This window comes from Meleagris gallopavo, chromosome 4 (genome assembly GCF_000146605.3).
Source record: "Meleagris gallopavo isolate NT-WF06-2002-E0010 breed Aviagen turkey brand Nicholas breeding stock chromosome 4, Turkey_5.1, whole genome shotgun sequence".
NCBI classification, from domain to species: Eukaryota; Metazoa; Chordata; class Aves; order Galliformes; family Phasianidae; genus Meleagris; species Meleagris gallopavo.
Window position 1 is genome coordinate 17,411,399 of NC_015014.2, and position 22,391 is coordinate 17,433,789.

The 22,391-nt window shown below is 46.9% G+C and overlaps 1 protein-coding gene across 2 annotated transcripts; it reads right to left on the reverse strand.

Moving 5' to 3' along the window:
• Positions 1-15,857: 15,857 nt before the first annotated feature.
• On the reverse strand, positions 15,858-21,220 carry PPP1R3B (protein phosphatase 1 regulatory subunit 3B). 2 transcript variants are annotated; one of them, XM_003205600.3, is made up of 2 exons: positions 21,132-21,220; positions 15,858-19,263 (listed from the first exon to the last, which is right to left on the reverse strand). In XM_003205600.3, exons 1-2 carry the CDS (start codon positions 21,143-21,145, stop codon positions 18,372-18,374), a joined length of 906 nt encoding a protein of 301 aa, XP_003205648.1. In that variant the 5' UTR covers positions 21,146-21,220; the 3' UTR covers positions 15,858-18,371. The 2 variants fall into 2 exon arrangements, with proteins under 2 accessions (XP_003205648.1, XP_010707980.1); XM_010709678.3 differs by having other exon boundaries at positions 21,067-21,179.
• Positions 21,221-22,391: the final 1,171 nt, after the last annotated feature.

The following is a 22,391-nucleotide window of genomic DNA, read 5'->3' on the forward strand; positions in this document are numbered from 1 at the left end:
TAACTTTCAGCCATTACTGAAGCTCCTAAAAAAAAGTAGCAAGGTTAGGTTGGTTTGGGTTTTTTTGTGTGTGTGTTTTTGTGTTTGTTTGTTTGTTTTCCCCAGCCCCAGGTTCTTTTCTAAACTTGTCAATGTTTGGTATAACAGGTTCTTGATCTGTCTGGGGACTATTGAAACAGTGAATTCTTGATTTATTCATATATAGAAAATCTTTTGATGTCTAGCTATGAGGATATAAGAAGGTGTCAAAGTCATGTTTACTCACCATGTTATTCCAATTTTCAGGTATTTGCTGTCCCTGAGATGTACTGGTCCTGCAGAGGCTTTGTGCTGTAGATTGTTTACTTTATAAGAATCAGCTGAGGATAGATTTCCACGTGCTCAAGAGAGCGTTCTCTGTTCACTACTGTTTGTATTTTGCAATGACCTTCCTCAAGATGAGACTCTCCATCTCGCAGAGAATGTTTTTAGATGTCATTTTGCTAGCTGTAACTAGATCAAAATGTTGGCCAGGTGAGTTTAGGCAATCTTTTGTGGAGAAGCACGTACAGCTAGCAGGGGGGATATGGATAATGGAAATATGGATACCTCTGCATCTGCACATTGTTACATCTGGAAAATAGCTTCCAATACTTAGACCATTATTGGCATTTTCACATTGTCCGTTGTTGAAGCCAGCTGCACTAGTTTCTACTTCCCTGCTGGAAACACATCTAGTTTAAGGGTTGCTCTCAGCAAAAAATAGCATCCAAGAGGGAAATTTTGAATTGTTGACAAAACTCTTTGAGGTTCTCTGGTCTACCTCAAAGGGCTTTAAGTTGTTGAGTTGTCTGTCGTTGAAGAGAAAACTTAAACCAGACATAATTTCATTTATTTCTGTTGCCACATATTGCAAGGCTTTAGGGATGTGTATGTTTTTAAGGACTGGGGAGAGTGTTTCTCATTTTGGTTGGCCTCCCAGTTCCTGGTCAGTTGCTCTTGTTCTGCATTCTGTTTAACACGACCTTCTCAGAACACAGTGGTGGTCTGTGTTCTGCTCGCTCTCCCTCTCAATATGATGAGAGAGAATGGTCTCAAGCTGCAACAGGGGAGGTTCACGTTGGGTGTTAGGAAACATTTCTTCTCAGAAAAAGTGGTGATGCAATGGCACAGGCTGTCCAGGGAGATGGTGCAGTCACCGTCCCTGGAGGTGTTCAAGAATTGAGGAGATGTGGCACTGAGGGACTTGGTCAGTGAGCATGGTGGGGATGGGTTGGAGTTGAACTGGATGATCTTAGAGGTCTTTTCCAACCTTAATGATTCTATGATTCTGTGAACGTAGAAGAGGTCTTTGGGCAGGAAGGCAGCAAAGCTGCTTTGCTTGATTCATCACGAGTTGAGAGTGAGAGCACCCATTCTGCCAGACTCTCACCACCAATGGCCTACACCAAATCAGGTGGAGTGTGAAGTCCTAAGAGAAGGTCTCCCTCCACTGGCATTCTTAGCCTTCATTTTTTCATTGGAGAAGACGGAAAGCCTACTACACCAAGTCCTTCCTTCCTGTAGACTTCTTTCTTTCATAGGATCCACCATCAAGTGGATCTGTCTGACAGATAGACTTCAGATAATTTATTCATCTGTCCTGATCTGCTCTTACAGCATCAGAGGCAGAGAAACTGTCCAGACTGATGTCCCCAATGCCTCCAGAGGGAGAACAGAAAGATGGTTATGCGCAAGTGGCCATCCTGAATGCTTCTATCTTCTGTTTGTTGGCCATGTAATTGCAAATGCATCTGAGCCACTGCTTTTTTAGACGCAGACACTGTCATTTTTCTCATGAATTTTGCAAGTGCTGGCTTTGTGCCCATGTTTGCATACTTCTCTTTCTCCTGAAGTGCACGTAAGCCAAACATACAGGGATCCAATCAAACGCTGCTGTCTTTTGCTCTTTTGCATGGTGATGATGTTTTTAGAATGAAATGCAGTATGCTCCTATAACAAAAAATAAAATGAAAAAAATCAAAGATGTCAGAACTGCAGTAACAAGCTCCTAATATACCTAGTGACTTTGGGGGCTGATTAATTAAAAAGTGTTTTTTTCCTTTGCCAGGCACCAGCTGAGGAAGCAAAACTTTTGAATGGTGAAGAATTAATTTTGCAGCCATTTTTACCCCTCCTGAGGTCACCAAGTCTCTGCACTCCAGTTTTGCAGTCTTTCAGTGTACACAACTGATGTCAACACTGTTTTGGATAGCAACGGTTCCTATGGTTTTCACTAGGGCAGGCTGAACTCAGAAACATCCTATTTTTAAACAGGATTTAGGAATGAAGGCGTAGGGAGGGAAAAGGAGTCACACAAGGTTTGATTCCCTATATGGAAGATGGTGAGATTCTGGCTCCAGTGCAGGTCTATCAGATGACTTCACGGGAAAATTGCGTGTCTGGAAACATTGCCAACAGGCTTAAAACCTGGTAATCATCATCAAAATGTCCACTGTGGCCTTAATATCTTGTGCATGCCTTTGCTTCCCAGCATTCTTCTGTATTAATGTTTGGGTCCATTGACATGGACTGGGCTGAATTCTAGTTTCCCTGGCCTGCATGCACATCTTACTGCAAGAGCAGATGCAGAGAAGAGGTGCTGGGTCTTAGAACACTGTAGAACTGATCTTTCCCTGTCATGCTATCCCCTGGTAGCCTTGAGCAGGCAACCAAGGTTCCCTCTTCTCTGCCTCCTATTTCTTTATCATTCTGTTGGCATTCTGCCACCGAAGCCATTCCCACAAAAGACTGTGTTGTCTGTTTCCCTTTCCTTACCCCTCAATCTGCTTACATCTTTCATCCAAAAAAACCTCTGATGTTCCCTGGGCTAGCTCAAAGGGCTTGCCTGCTACCCTCAGTGGGTAGCCAGTTTGCCACTTCTTTTCACTGCTGTGTGTAGGAGCATTGGCAATCCCTTTGTTGTAGGGTGTGTGCTGCCAGGAGTTAGGAGGGCTGCCACTGTCCCTGACTTCTCTTCAGGGCCTGCAGGTTCTGTTAGAGTTATCTCAGAGGAAGGACTTTGTCTTGCAAGCTCATGCAATGGAGGAAGAAGGTGGGCTGTCTTCTCTCTAGTTTTAATGGGCAATATTGGTGGTAGCTGGATGGTTGGACAAGATGATCTTAGAGATCTTTTCCAACCTTTATTATTCTGATTCCTCCTGGGAGAAACCAAGAAAAGAGGGATTCACATCAAGCAGGAGGACAGATATCCTGTGAATTCTCAACTGTGTCTGGTGTAAGGGTTAATAGCAGAGGAAAGGCTCTTGTGACAGATGGAGAAAATATGACTGCTCTAAACAGAGAAAATATTTAGAGCCACTAAGCAGTAATAACCCTGCCCTGCTTAGCAATGAGCAGGCTCACAGCCCAGCAGAGCCTTTCCAGACAAATCTCACTGAGACTTTAAGGTCTCCAGGGACTGGGTCCAACTCTGAAATCTAGTTTGGGAGTCTCTGCCAGTGCTGTGAGTCAAGAAAGTCTCTAACTTTGGTGCAGTTCCTATAGAGTTCTTTTTTTTTTTTCTTTTTCCTTTTTTCTGTGCCAAGCCTTCTTTTCAGTTAAAAGCCTCCCTCAAGAGCAAACACAAGATCAGTTCAAGTGTTTGGGTTTCACGTCTTGGGACTGAGCTACATTGTGGAGATGAAGGAAGAAACTACCCAGTACCCCTTGATTGTGAGCTATATTGCAGCTCAAAGCCAGCTCTCTGGAGACAGAATATTAAGGTTGCCCTGAGAACTGGGGTGCAGGTGACTGTCTGCAGAGTCCAGACATCTGGGGAAACAGCTGCATTACAAAATGTCACAGCAGTGATTGTCCATTCATGATCATCCAAGGAAGGTGTTCTTAACATACCATAGAAGCAATTTGTCAGAACTTTATGCCTGTCTTTAGGGGTGTTTCCCATGGACCTTCTGACTGGAGTTGCATGTGCTTTACTAAATTAATTTTGAAGGAATGGGGTTCAGCCACAAGGTTATTTTGCAGTTTTATGACAGTAGATCTGACTGGGAGCTGTTGTCTGGCTTCTGATCAGGGCATAAGACAGTTTTTTTTTCCACCTTTCCTCCAGAGAATGTGTTAGGCAGAGTTGTTTGCTCTATGGATGAGAAATGTCCATCCTGCCTCACATCCTCCTGCATGGAGCAAATAATGCTGGGAACCCACCTGACAGATAGGCTTTCACTGGAGGTTACCTCCTGGAAAGAAAGAGAATGGCCTCAAGAGCAATCTTCAGGGACATCAGCCTCCATGAAGCCCAGTAGGCTCAGCAGACAGATGCATTTGGTCCTGAAGGCAGCCTGGCTTCATTTAACTATGCCATGCTCTGCCCTTTAACTGAATGCCAAGCACTTCCATGAGGAGATGAAACTTGAGCAGCATCTTCCTCCCATTCCTGGTCATACTGAAACCTGGGGAGGACTTTTTGGTGAATACAATGACATAATTTCATTTCCTAGTAATATAGTGAAATTGAGAGCTGCTTTTTCTGCTGTAGGAGCCAGTTGTGGTTTACAGAAGAGAAAATACTGTTGGGAAGAAACCAGCTTGTCTCTGTGTGGTGCTGGCAGGAAAGGGAGACACTCAGACTCCAAGGGATGAACGGTTTGTGCTGGGTATGGTCTCACTGGGGGTCAGCGAGGTGTTGGAGTGCAGGCTGGATCCCTTACAAAGGGAGCTGTGGTCTGTGTGTGAAAATGAGTGCTGCACAAAGGGGGGAAGTTAGACCACGCATCTCAGCGGCAAGTGAGACCATGCAACAGCATTCCACAAACGTGGCATGAAATAACAACCCAAGTTACCTTGCAAAAATTGGGAAGATGGCCAGAAAGAAAAAAAAAAAAATACAATCAAGGGAAAATCTTGAGGTACAGCAGAATATTCAGGGAAAAAGACATCTAAACTGGCAGTCCTGAGGATGGAGGGACTTCCATGGCACTGCAGATAATGGATAGGCATCTTGCCAATGTAACACCTTGTGTTCCCCAGGGCCATGATTCACACAGAGATGAGCACAAGGCTTGCAGCTTGCTTTTGCTGGCCCTGGAGCCTCCATGCGCTCCTGTGCCACTCTCATCATTGCAAGGTGAGAGCTGCCAATGGGGTGTTTGGGGTAGCAATTGCCTAGAGAGAGCTAAAGGCTCTTCTAGTCTGTGTCTGGGTACGGCAGTGAGCTGAGTGAGGATTAATGACAATGCCATCATGGCATCCTCTGCGGTGACAGGAGTGGGCGCAGGGCAGAGAGAATATCACTGGTTAGAAATACTCTTGGAGGTCCAGAGATGTTTCCCAAGAACAACACAAAGCACCACGATACTCAGTGTGAAGCTGTACTGCAAATCTGCAGGAGGGAGGGTTTCATGTGCCTCCCGCTAAGGCCCATTCGATTGCACATACCACAGACTGGCCTCACCAGGAGGCCCTGTGACACAGCCTTGGTGTGGTCCGTAGATTATGTCTCACCTGTTATTAATAGCCCCATCTTCTCATCTCTCCACAGTACTCACAAACAGTTTTTTTTTCCTTCTTCTTCAAGCCAGTGATCGGGCAAGAAGCCAGGCTATTGAGCAGCACGGTTGTCACGTGTCTCACGTCACAGCACAGCTCAGCCTGCAGGAGCATTCGCTTACCTGTGAGACCTCACAGGAGTAACCAGAGGTATGGATCAGCCCCTGAGAGAAGTGGGGGGGACATCATGGGCTCCTCTACTTGCAGTGGGCTTCCAGAGGGCAAGTAAGCAGGGAAGAGTCTTAGTCTACTTTCAACATCCAGCTTCTTTTCTGGCACACACTTTCTCAGTGCCAGACTGCACCAAAGGAACAGAAAACACGTGCACATCTCCTTTCTGCCCCCCTCTGGTTTGCTCCCTTCCAAAAGACAGGTAGCAGTGATCATCATTTCCCTGCTCATCTTTTCACGGAAGGGCAAAAATCTCTGTGCTATGCATGTCAATTTAAATAAGGCTCAGAAAGGGGGTGGGTGGAATCTAGGTCAGATGAAAGCAATTGAACCTGCCCTTCAAAGCAGGTATATTTCCAGCCTTCCAATGATAAGGCGTTGGGTGGAATGCTGTTAATAATTCACAGCATGGACATTAAATAGTGATATCAGGTTACATTACAAAGTCAGGTGCTGCTGGCTCTCCATTGCTGAACGAATGGACTTTGACTCCTGTGCAAACTGTTCAGTGCCTCATCAAATGCCAAGGGCTAGAAATGGCTGTGGCTTCTTCCTTTCAGACAGATTTGCTGAAAACTCACAGTTGTCTGGAGAGAGAGGCCTTCTCTATAACCCAGGCTGGCTGGAAATGTTCTTGTCCTGCTTGGGCACTTCGGTGCTTGGATTTTTTGCTAGCATTGCCAGGCCTGGTTTATTACAGGCTCCTGTAGATAGCTTGTAACACCTATAGAGGAGATAGGATTTGTGGATTAATATCAACTACATATAAAAGAATTTCAGTGGGAGACCAGATTTGTGCTGCATAGTTCAGAGAACTTCCTGCTCTATGTGCATATGAAGATCTTGTGCTCAAATTTTTGGTTGCTAATCACTCTGAATGGGGTACTGGGCTCTGAAGCTCAAGCTTGTCATTTCTTTTTCACCCCTTATAATCAAGTTTCTCAGCTCCAGCCAGGTCACCTTCTCCCAATGATACCCTTTTGGCTGCATCTTCAGATACTGTGGTTTGCACATGCACAGCTGATAGGTAATTAGAAAATCACCTAGAATAAAACACCTGCTCCTTCTGCTTGGTTGGTTCTCTTGGTTTAGAGGAGCCACTGACCTCAGAAGATCTGGTTGGGATCTCAGACAGGCAAGTCATATAGCATGGAACCATAGAATGGCTTAGGTTGGGGGGGGACCTGAAAGACCATCCAATTCCAACCCTGTACTGTGGGCTGGTTGTCCCCACCAGCTCAGGCTGCCTAGGGCCCCATCCAGCCTGGCCTTGAGTGCCTTCAGGGATGGGGCATCCACAGCTGCTTTGGGCAGCCTCTTGCCAGGGCTTCACCACTGTGGTAGTGCAGGCACTTTCACAAAGTCATTTATCATTGCAAAGCTTTAACTTTAGACTTCTTTAACTTAAAGCAGCAGAACTTTAAGCAACGGAAAAGCAACCTAACAGTAGGGAAGGGGAAGGGAAGAAGATACTGTGGATTAAAGGTGAAATTGTCTCTCAAACTTCACAGTACTTTGAAGTCCAAACAGCAAGGGTAGCATGCATGTAAACACTGCAGAAAATAGTATGACCAAGTTGCACTGTGTGGGTTAGAGTTTGTATCACTGCCTGACATTACTGGAAAGAGGAAGGTACTCAGTATATCTAGTTCAGTTACACATCAGCATGGGATCAGTGGTCGGATGAGAGTACAGGAAGTTGAAAAACAGCTCATCACCAAAATCTGTTGTCTGGGGTGAACTTCTGACATCAAAGAAAGTCCCACTCAAAAATATGTGTTAACCTCAGTGGGTTTGGTCTCATTTTCAAAACCAGGGGCACAAACGTCCTTACTCAAATACCTTCCTGCAGCACATGGGCCAACCAGGCTTCAGTGGTTGTGTTTGCCTCTGGCTCAATTCCCAATGTGCTGGCATCTCATCCCAGCTGTTCTGTGAGCAGTAGAAGGGGTAGGAGGGCTCCATAGGTGTGGCAAAGAAAGGTGAGCACACTGCAGCCTAGAAGGCCTGTGCCCACCATGTGCCTCCAACATGCTGGAGGCCAAATACAGGGAAGCCCCTGGGTGCTCCTTGCCACATGTGGTGCTTACAGGTGAACACTGGGCCTTTGTGCTGTGGGTCTTTCCCCTGACTCTTCCACTCCTGTTTTCACAGTGTTGATGCTGAGGTTGTTTTCCAGCACTGCAAGCAAGGAGTAATAATTTCCACGTAGGATGCCATGACAGAACTACATGCTTAACACTCTGGGAGTGCTCCAAGCTGGCTAAGCAAAATAGGCTAAGAAAGTGGTTCCAAGAAAATCAGTCATCAGCAGAGGAAGATGCCCACAAAAGTACTTTTTGGCATCTTAACTAAAGCAGAAAGAGCTGCCTGACAGGTTAGCAATGAAACCCTAAGAGAACTACAGCCTGGCCAAGCCCACAGCCCAGGAGACCAAGGGCAGTCCAACAGCAGAGCTTTTCTCACCCTGTAGTGTGGGCCTTGCAGCACCAAGCTGGGGAGAGCTCTGCAAACTACAATGGGATAAATAATAGAAACTGCCCCAAGACTGCTGAATAGGGAAATGCCATCCCAACCATTCAGAAAAGAAAAGAAAAAAAGAATGCAAAGAGAGATTGGAAGTACTTTCAAAGTAGCACAGTCCCTGAGCCAGCCAGTCCAGAAAGGTCGTCGAGATCTAATTATAGTCTTCAATCAATGATGCTCTTATCCATGCTGCTAATGAACACATATGAGGCAAACAGTTCTGCAGCTCCAGGGTTTCTCACAGTAGCAATAACAGCTTAGTAATAACTAGCAATCTTTCTTGATGAGGTCTTGCTTTGCCTTCTCTGATTTCCCAGCCTTGGTGCATGCCCTCAGGAGATGTGTGAGCTGTAGTGAGGCTGTTCATGATGGCACAACCAGGCCAAAACACTGGGGAGGCTCTGGAACAATCACATCATTCTGTTAATAGCACACAGAGAGAAAGATAACAAGGGCTGGAAAATGCAAGAGAGTTTGGAGCATCCCTAGGACCAGAGGGGAACTGCTGTGCTGGAGTCTGATCTGGGAACCAGCTTGGAGCTCACTCCTGCTTAGCAACCACACACCTCTCAAAAGACATCCTGGAAGCATCTGGCCTCAATTTTCACAGGGCTGGTGACATTTCTTCTCTGCACCGCCTGAAGAAAGCTGCTTGGATGATTATTCATCCCCACAATTCAGTAACTGCACCAGTCTGGAGCGGTCTAATCCCCTGGGGCTGTAGTTACAGCCTGGTTTGCTCAGCAGCAGAACTGCCCTGCACTGAACAGCAACTTGCCTATGAAATGATTGCTCCCTCCCATCAATGGAAAACTTTGAGTTCTGGGAATCTCCCCAGGCCTCAGATTTTCGAGTCTTTTTTGTTATTATTGTTTTCTTGGGGTCTGTATGGCATCTGGAAATTCTCCTTGCTCACAGTTCACCTATTCTCCTTGCTGGGTCATTTGCCATGTAGAAAATCTAGCTGCTAATTAAGGTTCTGTTGGGTTCAAGGCTCTTCATTGCTCTCATTGCCCAGTGTGTGCAAGATACAGTAAATTGCATCTACTTTGTTATCTGTAAGATCCATACCCAAACTTAGAATCATAGAATCCTCATAGAATCACTGAGGTTGGAAAAGAACTCTAAGAACATCTAGTCCAGTCATCCACTTAACATCAATATTGTCCTCTAAACCATGACCCTCAGTGCCCCATGTTTCCTGAACTCTTCCAGAGACAGTGACTCCACCACATTCCTGGGCAGCCTGTGCCAATGCATCACCACTCCTGAAAATATTTGTTTCCCTAATAACTGACCTGAAACTCCCCTGGCACAACTTGAGACCATTACCTCTCATCTGATCCTATTGCTCCTCCCCCAAGTGCAAGACCAGGATAAACTCAAAATTAAAACTCATTTGGATGGAAGATCAGTGATGCCTGTAAAGCTTAAATTCTTCTTCCTTCTTCATTTTATTAAGGAAACAGAGGCAACCCATTACTGGAATTTGCAAGGGGAGAAGCAGCCAAGCACGAACGCAAACTGGAGAGCTGAAAAGCAATTGCAGATAAGCTAGCTTATGACTTCCGGTGCATTTCAGAAGAAAAGAGCCTTTTCTTTCATTTGGCTGCAGTCAGAACTGGGTGGAATATTCCTGAGAATAAGCTAGACAGAACTGGCTTGCAAGTCTCTGTTTCAGCTGACAGAGTGTCAGAAATGCAAATCCCCCGAGGGTGGAGCTGCGGGGTCCTGCCAGTTGCCTGCTTTTTCCAGACGCCGGTAGAAACCTCATTTTCATAATTAGGAAGGATCAGGTAAAGTGCCTGCCATTGCTGGTGCAAGAAAAGATGAATAACTGCATATGCTGTATCTTTATGTTCCCGTTTTGGCAAATGGACCACTGAGATAGGCAAGCCCAGGAGTCAGAGGATCAGCTGGGTTGAGCTGCAGCCCATTCCCAGCCTCACGAAAAGCATAGCTTGAGAGCTAGCTTAAGGTTGTTGAGAGCTAGCTTAAGGTTGCTGAGAGGATCAGCACCTTTTGTAGTGTGACCACGCATTTGCAATGGTACGGCTTTAACGTTAAGCACGACCTTACACTGAGTATTTAGCTTCCTTAGAGTGTGTCCAGGGAGGGCACTGTAGCTGTGAAAGGTCTGAGCACAAGTCTTATGGGGAGCAGCTGAGGGAATGGGAATAGTTCAGTCTGGAGAAGAGGAGGTTCAGGGGAGATCTTAAGACAACTGCCTGAAAGGAGGCTGTGATGAGGTGGGGCCTCTTCTCCCTGGTAACAGTGATAGGACAAGCAGGAAGGGCCTCAAGTTGCACCAGGGGAGTTTCATGTTGGGTATTAGGAAACAGTTATTCTTGGAGAGTAGAAGTGCATTGGGACAGGCTGCCCAGAGGTGTGGTGGAGTCCCTGGAGTTGGTGAAGAAAAGAGTGGATGTGGAACTGAGGGACATGGTTAGTGGGCATGGTGGTGATGGGTTGATACTGGGCTGGATGATCTTAGATGTCTTTTGCAACCTTAATTCCCTGAGATGACCTGGAGCTGTGGCTTCCGACATTTCCCTTTTTTTTTTTTTTTTTTTTTTGGCTTGGAAGAGAGGCTATGTGGTCATTTGGAGATAAGTTGATGTAGTCAGAATTCAGCCACCTGCAGTCAGCACCCACAAGCCTGTCTGCCAAGCTATCTTTATGAGAAGGCCTATTTTGCAAATTCTGGCTCATATTTCTGCAAGAACAGGGGTACCCCACCTGATTCATTGTGCCTAATGAGACATGTCCAGCCAGAGAGCAGTACAGCAGCAGGACAAACAGATGCATGCTTCAGCATTACAGTGGCTCAGACAAGGCCCTCAGGGGTCTCTTCTCCTTGCTAACACACATTGCTCTGACTTCAGAGGGCTATAACACTGCTTTCCCTCCCAGCTTCTCTAACGTGACCCTGAGTTGCCAGCTGGAGCCATCTCATAGTGTCCAGGCCCAAAGTCAGCCTTGGCTCTGGGGGTCCTAAGTGGTCTCAGAGGGGCTTTCAGGTCGTGTATGCAGTATCTATGTGTGGTGGGGTGAGTGGGTAAGCACTAAATCCAGTTTGGTGCAGAAAATTAACAATAAAAGCTTTGTGTACCGACCAAGAAATAGTTTCTCAATGTTAGAATAGAACAAGATACCTATTAGTAGAAATAACACTCATAAAACTGCTTGCCTGAACAAAAACTGTGTTTCCTTTCAGTAACACCAGAACTTAAAAAAGAAAAATGACTAAAACGCTCAGTCATCCTGGTGCTAACCCCCACCAAGTGCATCCCTGCTGTCTCTGTGGCTCACTGTTTACCAGCCTGTTATTGCAGAGCTTTTAGAAGCGCTGAAAGATTTGTGTATAGATTCATTGGTTGTCTAAGAAATCTTGTTGACTTAGAAGTTAGTACGAGTCTGCTAAAATTTCCCGGTTGGCTGTAAAGCACTCAAATGATCATTGTTTTGGGCTCTGATGTGAAGTTCTCGCACAAATGCTGCACTGGGGGGGGAGATAAGTTCAATAGATTTATTTATTTTAGTTTGTCTGCTATTTTGAGTTGCAACTCAACTGCTTGGAGATGGCTTCTCAGAGGAAGTAGTGCTGGGCTGTGATGGTCCTCAGCCCCAAGAGGAGACCTGTTTTGCTTTTATCCAACACCTGCCTCAGTGACCAAGCGTGCTGTTGAGCAAGGGGTGCGAGTTGCCACGCATCGTCTTTGTCACTGCATCACCTGTGGATACACAGAATCATAGAATCATTACGGTTGGAAAAGACCACTAAGATCCTCTAGCCAACCATCAGCCCATCACTGCCTGAACCCTGGCTCACCACACTATCAAGGCTGAATTCAGCTGAGTAGATGGATGGTTCTCCACAGATGAAGAATCACGCTGTGTTTCTGTTGGTCACCCAGAAGCCAGTTAATCACAACAAGCAGAGAAATGCAGAAGCAGCACCTGCCAGGTGTCCAGGGGAGAATTGTGTGAAAAGTGGATAGCCATAAATCCTGAGTGGGGCTGGAGAGGGCTCTTATATTTCTTCCTATAAAACTGCTTGTCTCTGTAGTACTGAAGTGTCACTGCACTGAGTGTCACTGAGGAATTACATTCCTGCTGGTAATGCAAAAGTTTTGTTCTGCCAGTGACCATAAAGATGGAAGACAAGCACAGCATTTATGAGCTCCCTACTGCTGGATGTTGAGGGTTGGGAACAAAACTGGGGCCCAGGGGGATTGCTGTAAACTTTGGCCTCTGGTTTGTTCAGATTGACCCCCAAAAGTATCACTGGAAGGTACCCTGTAGATCAGTTGTCTTCAGCTCAACAGCAGGGCTCTCTTGCAACCATATGGTGAATGAGGCTACACCCTTTGCTGCAGGATGTCTTGGGAAATGGCAAATACCTTACTAGATGTGAACAGCTGCTGCTGCCTTGGCCCAAACTACACATGGGCTAGAACTTTCAGGCCCGAAATATTTTTGCCGTGTGGACATCTGTTTTCGTCCCTTCACACCTATATGTCCTGAATCTGGTGAGGGCTGGAACAAATAGGTATTACGATAAGACTGCAATGTTGCTAAAAGCTCCTCTGATTTGTGAGAACCATGACTTTTCCCCAGGAGTACAGTGCCGGCTAGGGACATGGCACTGAGATTTGGTGGTATCTCCATCCCTGAGGTCATCAGCATCTTCGTGGATGAGGTCTTGTGCAACTTGAACTGTCTGTGAGTAGGAGACACTGAAAGATCTCTTCACATTGGAATATGTCCAGGATTGATCCATTAAATGTCATGTAAATGTCGTATCATATCATTAATTGCCATGAAAATGATTCATCACTGTGGTTTTAAGAAGACCCCCACATCAGAAATAAGTTGTGAAGGCATTTATAGAGATAACCCGAAGATTTCACTTTCTTATGTTCTTTCGAGCAGATTTCTCATGGGCTGTGAAGTTGGACCCTTCCCTCCTCCATAACTTTCTTTAAAGATAAAAGACTACAGAGCAGAGAGATCTGTGACTCATGCATAGGCCAGAGGGACTTGCCTGCGTGCATGTTCCAGGAGCCAAAGCACTTAACTGCTCTTTGGTGACCACCCGGACTTAACTGCACCGAAAGGATGTGCCAGCTGCAATTATTTTCCAACAAAGACAATCTTTTCCTTTTTGTAAATGTCAGTAATAAGTCTTTAAGAACAGCTAACGGCCTGGCACATCGCTGCGCAAAGGGGAGGACAGGGATAGGCTGGGAGCGTCCCCAGCTGCAGCAGGGTAGAACTTTTGCTGGCCAGAGCAGTTCTTTTGAAGCTTTACTCCATCAAAAAGCAACAAAAGTATAAATGAATTTTATTGCAGTAGTATAAAGCCAGCCAAGTTGGCCAGCAAGAGCAGAAACAACAGAATAGTTTGGGCACTTTGAAACCCACCCCAGTGCTGCTGACTTTATGGCAAAGCTGTGTGTGCTGCTGAGAGTTGGGTCTTCCACACAGCCTCCTCTTACTGCTCACAAATGTCCTTCCCAAGCTTAAGGTTACTAACCCCAAGCTCACCCCTCAACTTGGTGTGGGATGGTTGTGCTGGAAGCAGCATCACATTGAAAGAGAATGGAAAAGAGTAATAGCCTGTTGCAGAGCATGAGGTAGGCGATACATAGCAATAGGAAGCCTTGTGGTACGTGTCTGAAAGAAAGCTTCCCTCTACTGCTCTGAGAATGGCACGTGCCACCAAGCAACCACCTCTTAAATGAAAGCTCGAGGAGGGGAAGCGATGGAAGAAATGCAACTGCTGCTGGGAAGCAATACACTCCGCCTGCCTGCCCTCCAAGGCATCCAACCAGCACTGATGTCTGGTGCTCAGTTATCAGCAGAGCCTCACTTTCTGGTTAAGCAGACCACAAACTAAGTACGCTGGAACCCAAACCCAAGGACCCTCTTCTGCACCTGAGCAGCCTCAAAAAGAGCTCGTTCAGCCTATCACCAGGCTGGACACCACTCTGGCATGGAGAACAGACTCAGGAAACCAGACCCTCCCAGGGCCACTCAAGTCAAACACCTCAGCCTAGAGCTACATGACTGCCCTGCTTAATTATGTCTGTTATGAGGTGGCACAGAATACCCCTACAGTTACAGTAGTGGGGAGCTTCAGAGCAAAGGCTGTTTGACACCTGACACCAAGGGCTCTATAAATGCAGTAAACCCAGTGCCTGCAACACCTGAGCAACCAGAGCAAAACCCAGAGCTCTCTTGGCCTTTCTCAGGTCTCCTCTCTTCTGAAATGTCTGCAGGCTCAGCTTGGACTTCCTTATCTCAAAGCGAAACTGTCATATGGGGTTTTCAGTCACAAAACTGTTACAGGAAATGCCTCACTGTGGTCATTTCACTCATAAACTTGTGTTCAAATATGGAAGCAGTACTGGCCTGAATTGCTTGTAGACGTGCTGAGGCAGACCAAAATACTTTTAAGAGCTGTCTTGTTTCCTTGAAACCAGAAAAGCAATCAGATGGCCTTTTAAAAAAAAAAGTGAGTGTTCTGTGCTTGATTAACAGAACAGTAGTTAAAAAATAATAATGAAGCGCTTCCCAAATCATCACCTCCATAGCTAAGCACCATTGGAAGGGAGTGGCAGATGTTTATTGAGAAAACAAAGTACTTTGCCATCACCCTGTTTCTTCTTGGTTTAATTGCTGCCAGGCATGTGATTGCTTTGTGTTTTCTGCCCTCCCTCAGCTTTCCTTCTTAACCATACAGGTAAATGGCTAAGACCACCCAGAGGCAGAAGCCCATTGCTTAAAATTCAGCATGTCACTGAACCTAGTGAAAGATGGGTGAAACTTCGGCCTTGCTGGCATTTCCACAAGAATTGCTCCTCTCCTGCAGAGGGGAAGTTTCCTGTGGTGTGGATTTCTGACTCCCCTGCAGCAGGAAGCAGCTTTAAAGCCATCTCACCTCATCAAGATGCTTGTTTTTGTGATGCAGAGACTGGGGGAAGGACATGACAAAGAACCATACCTTACTCACTGCTGTAGAGAGCAAAACAGCCTGGAAAGAGTTTGTGTTATATAAAATAGTCACAGAACAAAGGTGCTCAATTTTATTTCTATGTAGAGCAAGGTCTAAATTTGCTCTGCCAGACTTCATGGCAAGATAGGAAATGCTGTCAGCTTTGTGCTTTAAATCCTTCTGGTAGCTTTCCTTCTTACCTTATCTGTAAGAGAGACCACCCACAGCTCAGAGTCGTTTACTTAAAAATGCAGTTCACTCAGCACTGCACCTCCCCTGGCATCCATCACACACTAGTACCCAAGCAGAGAGAAAACACTGATCCCAGATCAGGTAGGGGGAGAGGACTGTGCTCTAACAGAGACAAACCTGAAATAAATGCAGAAAAACCTGAAAAGCTACTGCCCAGACAAGGGCCTCGCTTCTCTCCTCCTTCCTCTCCACTACAGAGACTCTGGAAACATTCATCCTGGCAGAACTGTGTGAATAGGCTACTCTTTCCTGCTTGCAGCAACAGAGTCTAATGCAGATGTGTGTTCCTGCCAATGCTACTTGCAGGAAGCTCGCCTCCTGTGTCCAAGCCACCTCCCCAGCCTCATGGGTATTTAAATAAGATATTAAGGTACACAACCAGCATTGTTCCACCTTTATTTTAACAATCAGATAAAAACAGAGCCATGGTATTAAAAGACTTATTACATTGCAATTATAAAGTGCATTTTCCACTTGAAGGCTGTGTACAAAAACCTTTTTAAAAACAAACATGCAAAAGAACCCACAAGGCACTTCCAGGCATAGAGTGAGGAGAGCAACCCCTTACTTCTATGTTCACATTGACAATGGAAAAAGGGAAAAGGCCACAAGTAGTATTTTTAAACTACTATTGGTCAAATAGTTCCCAGCCTAGCTTTAACTTATGGTATAGCTGTTCTAGTTCATCTTCCATGCTCTTCCCTTAAGCACACCGCTTCCACAGCCTGAAAACACAGGCCCCATAAGGAGATCCACCATCCACAGCACCCCAGACACATGCTTTGTTTCGGCCCACAAGCAGCCCTCCCCAGGCACTGGAGCATGCCAGGAGAGCACAGCTTCTCTACAGTGTCTTACAGCACTAACACCATTCACTAAATCCAAACATACAAACAAGAAAATCAGCGTCACTCAAACTTCAGTTTAAAAATGGATTCAAGCCAAGCTGGGCGACAGTCCCTTCACAAGAGACCATAGCAGATAAGGGCTGACTCAGAAAGCTGTTTGAATAGAGAGAGGAACCAAAGCTGATGAGCTCTGAGCTAGCAAGTAGATTTATCACCTGGAATTAGCAATCAGAGTGACAACAAGCATCAATGTCAGGTTTAGAAAAAAGCAGCAGCTGAAGGCTAGCTATTCTTCTCACAAGCTCTTTCATCCTTTTCAGCATTCAAGAGTGATCATAGTATCCCTTCTAAGTTAGAGTAAAACAGCTTCAGTACTTTATACAGCAGTCTCCAGATCTAAAAGCTAGATTTAAAAGCTTATCAAGTAGTCTAGCCCACTGCTTCTCTCCAGCCAATATAAATGCTACTATAGGCACCCAAAAAAAATTTATAAAGCTAGGAAGATTCCCTTGACCTCTATTCCTACGGACTATTCAGAACCCTCCCTTTGACTGAGGGATTACATTTTCTGCTCAGCTACTATGCAAGCAGCTTTGCAAGGCTGTTTGGCACTGAACAAGCTGGCTACCTCATCTCAGTGCAGCTATCTCATTTCAAAAGAGTGATGGCTCACATTGGTGATTTGTTTCACATCTGGAGGTGGCAGAGTAATCCCAAACATCACACTCTGTATTGGTGGGGTGAGCCACTTCTTAAGGCAAGAGCAAAACAAAGCTTAGACATTCCCAGGTTGAAGTGGCAGCAACTGCTAGAGCAGTGAGGGAAGCACAGCATGTTGATGTTCTTCAGTACAGCCACAACATCCTTGCATATGAGCAGTGCCACTCCATCTGCTGCTAAACAGTTCAAGTCATGGAGTAATAAACCACTATACTTTTTTTTTATTAAAAAAGCAACATCAATTCCAAAGCCTGTTTATCTCAAACCACTGATGGTGCACGTGATCCCAGCACTTTATCAGCCAGCACTTCCATCACAGTAGGTGCATGACAGCCACCTTCTCTCAGCATGACACTGCCATGTGTCTAGCTCCCACAACACCTGAGAAAAGCCGCTTGCGTGGGCATCATGCCAAAGCCCAGCAAGTCCAGCAGCTGATTCCAGATGTCCATCAAGGGATAAAAGCATCACTGGTCACTTGCAATTAAAAGAGAGGAAGGTTTTAAAGAAGGCAGTCAAAGCTGTCAGCCTACAGATGCTTTACAAGCACCATGCAGCTACAGCTAACCTCTATTTTTGGTAACACTAACCAAGCATATGATGAAAGCTCTTCAAGATCAGCTGATAAAACAACTGGTGACTAAGCATATCAGATTTTCCCCCACAGGCACATATGTCCCCTAATACAGCAGGTTGTGGGGTCACATCTTATCACAGTTGTATTCTCACTTCCAGAATACCCTTCCTGCCTCGAGTAGAAAGAGTTTCACACAAGGAAGTGCACAAGAAGATGGCTGTTCCCCATAAGCCAATCACTTCAACATTTCCTGACAGGCACAGGCCAACCCTCCAGGAGAGCCCTGCTGCTGATGCTGAAGTACAACACACTTAAAAATATTAGAACATTTTGAAAAAAAAAAAACCAACACCAAAACCCTTTAACACTAATAAGCAACACAAACCAGCCACAACTACATAGCTTCAGCAGACAACCCAAGCACTGTAGTGTTTCCCTGGAGACTAGCAGCTTTACAGAAGAGGAAGGAGTAGCAGCACTGAACAGGCAGGCAAGCAACATCTCCTTTTCTTTTGATCATCGGTAGAGCCGGCTATCTGACTTGAGACAGGGAAGGCAGTCCTTTATGGAGGTGCATCCCTGATTACAAGCCAACTGCCAGCAGAGTACTGCACTTTTTTTTTTTGCTGGGAGGCTTATGCAGAGCTACATGGAGCCTCACTTCTTCCACCTTTCCACACACCTCGTGTTTAGGAGGGCTCCCACACCTGCGGACACCACCAACAGTTAGTCAGAACATTAGGTCCTTAGGTCAATAGTAGGGCCCTAGCTTTTCGTAGCCTGAATAGCTTGGCCACTCGGCAAATAGGCCATAGGCACACCGAGGACTCCCAAACTGGTCAAAGGCACTGCTGAAGTCAGGGCTGCACGGGGGGCGGAGGGCTTCCTGAGCAGACTTCAGTTCTGAGCGTATGATTCTGTAATTTGTGCCCCTGTTGCTGTCCCAGTACACCTTGCCATTGCACTCAAAGGAAATAGCAAACTCAACTCTTTCATGGGATTGAATTCCATCGGGCAAGCTGATGTCAAAAGAAAACGTGTCCCGATCTGATCCTCCGTACGTATCCTTGACATATTGGCACGGGTAATCTACAAAGTTTTTCCAGGTGTCAAATGTCATCCTGATCTTTACAGACTTTTCAAAAGCCAGATTCCTCACTTTCACTGTGCCCACAACAGACCGCTCCTTTAACATACAATTTTCAAGGCACACACAGTCTGTCTGAAGACGGTTTCTGAAGTCCAGGTAGTCTGCAGAGGGCTGAACGAAGTCCAGGACAAAGCTGTCCCTCTCTACTGTTGTCAGACTAACAATGTTGTCGATCAGTTCAGTGATGTTGAAAGGAATATCTAGAGGATCATCAAATTCTGAGAACACCTTCACCATTGTCAGAGCAAAGCCTCTGCTATCCGCAAATGACACCTTCTTCTTCACCTTGTTATGTGTGAAGGAGTTTTCTGCCTCTTCTGGTCCAGTCAGTACTGCCTTGCTGTTCAGCTGGATGCACGGCCGCAATGGCTTGTTTGGCTTTGGGGCAATTTTGCAGGCACACCTCTCTCTTCGCAAGGGTGAGGAGCACAGGTACAGCTGCATTGCTACATCCACAGCCATTGCTTGTTTGTGAGGAAAATAGTCTATTACACTGAAAGATCAAAAGAAGGGGCAGTTTATGTCAGAGAAGCACTTCAATGACTTGTCAGATAGTTGCTACACTTCTCCCCATCCATCCTAAAGAAGCTTAGCTTCCATCACTCCCCAAGTCCCTCAAGCTCTGTAAGAGGCCAGTACTTGCATGACTTACAGATGTGTTGGGAAGTATGCTACCACAGTGCTGTGGCTCAACCATAGCCTGTTGCATCCCTTGAAGGGCAAGTTGACTTCCCATTGTTTGCTACAGAGAGTCACCATGCTAAGGTACTTGCAGGCACTGCCCTTCTAGGTTTGCAATAGCAGGCTCTGGAATACTTCTGACCTAACCCAAAATCCATGGCTTGGTCCTGCTGATGTTCACCTTGCTCTGCACCTATAGAGAAACAACTTTCTTCCCTCTATGGTATTTTAAAAAACAGATATCAGGCAGGCCAGAAAGTTTTCACCTTCATTGCAGAGCGCACATCCTAACCTACAGAATACTTAGAGAAACATCAGCATAGCTAGCACAGGCAAGCTGTGTGATATACTCAAGGCTGACAGAGGCTTTGGAAGCAAGTCCTTCCCCCAGAGGGGCAGACTGTGTGTCCCTCCACCACAGCATCTCCTCCTCTAGCATCCAGCCCCCAGTGATACAGCACAGTCCCTCCATGTACCCACATCTTGAAGTCAAACTATTTCCTTAATTAAATTCTCTGTTTGGCTAAAAAAAAAAAAAAAAGACCATGTTCCAAAGCTGGTCTCACTGTGAGAGCAGCAGCAGCTGACCGCACAAAGCACAAGAGCTCGTGCTGCCAAAGCCACATGCAGTCAGCTATAGTACTTGATAGCTGTCCCTGTGCCAGGACAACGCAACAGAGCTGCTCTCTCCAAGTCTGTGCTTTACTTTCCCACCCTGCAATACTAACAGGGCAGCTCCAAGCAGCCCTCCGTAGCATCCCTTCAGCAGTAACACTTGCTTAATTCAGAATGCATGGGCAAAGGCTTGCTTCCCAACATATCCACCAGCTACCTCCCGCATTTCTTCCTTGAGCCTTCTTTGAAGCTCAAGGGCACCTGCACAAGGACAGACAGCGGATCCACCTGTCTACCAACACCAAGCTGTTTAGTTCTTCCTGGTTTCACTGACTTTTGCACATACTTTATGCAAGTCATTTCCTCCTTTAAAACAACACAGCTTCCCACCAAGGCCAGCTTCACCTGCATCCCTTCCCAGCAGCAGCCATTCACCTGAATTCCCACTGAGCATTCAGGTACTTCTGTAAGCCTTGGTAACTCCCAGTGTTTGACATTAAGAGGCAAGAAGCATCCTGACTGGTTTGCATGACTTGAAGCATCTTCCAACTTGAGGAAGAGCTTCACCTCCCTATAATAGGATTCAGCACCTGCACTCATAAGCCTCAGCTCATTTCACACCCAGATATCTCCTTTTTGCTCTCAGAGCCTGCCGGCCCTCGAGTCATAACCACAGCAGCGTCCCCCATCAGGGTTGCTGCCTTGAGCTCTCCGCCATTCGTAGATGAAGCACGAAGGCGGCACAGCAGGGCAGCCCGTTTCAGAAGGGGAAGGCTGGGTTCCACCCACCACCCCCCTGCACTCACTCTTCCTTCCCTTACTTTAGGAAGGGAAGGCAGCTCAGAGCAGAGCAATCGCTCCTGGCAGCTGAGCCCAGCCCCGCATCAGGCAGCTCTCGCTCACCCCACGCCAAGCATCTGGCTGCCAGCCGCTCCGCCACCCCGACGCAACAAGCTGTCCCTGTGGCGCAGCCCAAACCCCCGCCACCCCTACGGGATACCTTCCGTGACAGCTTCCCTGCGCGAAGCCCCGGGAGCTCCGTGCCGGCCCCCCGGCAGCCCGTACCTGACGCAGCGCATCGGCCCGCTCACGCCCCGCCTACCCCGAACCACAGCCACCGACGGGGCAGCTTCGCTCCGGACCCTTAAGGGCGCCGCCCGCCCCGCCCTCCCTTCCGGCCGGCCAATGAGCGCGCTCCTAGCGCGGCGGGCAGCCAATGGGCAGCGCGAGGCCTTCCGCCTCAGTGGCGACGGGGCTGGACGGCAGTGTCGTCCCCGGTTGTGGGGCTGCGCTCGCTGGGCAGGGATGAGGGGAGGTGTGCGGGGCGATCATCGAGGGGTTTCGAAAAGCCCGTTGGCTCCCAGGGATCTCTTGGGAGAGCTTACTGTGCCTAAGCAGGCGTTGTGATCCTCTCGGGTGTGAAACTGGTGCAAACCCGGGGGGGCTTTGCTACCAACAAGCAGAGAGGTGACAGGAATGTCCTGAGTCCTTCTCAGGGGACTGAGCTCCTCAGCGGGGTGTTCGGTGTGCACGGAGGGGTGGGGTAGGATAGGATGGGGAAGAGGGTTACTCACACGTTCCGTCCCATGACTGAAGCTCTGGGGCAGAAATCCCAGGAGACGTTCCCAAATCCCATTTCCTGACAAGATTTAGGGCACGGAGTGGAAAAACTGAGCTGCTCACAGACACGAGAAAGTTGTCTCTTTGTAAGAGGCAATGACTGAGACAATGTTATGAACAACCGCCTATGGGACCCAATGGCCCAGAAGCCCATCCCAAGGCAGCGGGCAGACACAGGAAGGTGTTTCCAACACTGGAGTTGGGCAGCTCAACATTCCAGCAGCAACACCTCCTCCCCCCTCCTGTGAGTTGGGAATGGTGACAGGGCTGGGAGTAACAGCCTCTTGTTGGCCACATCTGGCCTCCGAGCTCACCAATGTGAGCAGTGCTGCTCTCCCACCTCCCTCGGAGAGCATAAAGGCGGTATTGAAGTCTCTACATTTGTTTTTAATTACCCGGTGGAAGCACGCATGGCTATTGTTAAATCCAGAGACTTCCTGCTGTAAAGCTGCCGCTTAATCGACTTGTTGCTCTGCAATGCAAAGCAATGCAAAAGGGTTGTGTTGAGGGGAAAAACCATTGTTTTAGCCTCATAGGTTCCTGCTTTTAGATAAAGGCAATGATAAGATCTAAGAAGCTGGGGAGAGAAATTCACTGCAGGACCCTTGGAGATGTAGATTAGTGTTTTACATGCCAGTGGCACTGTGGAATTTCAGCAGAGCTGATTGGTGACAAGGTTTGCGGCAGAGATGCAGGGTGACAAGG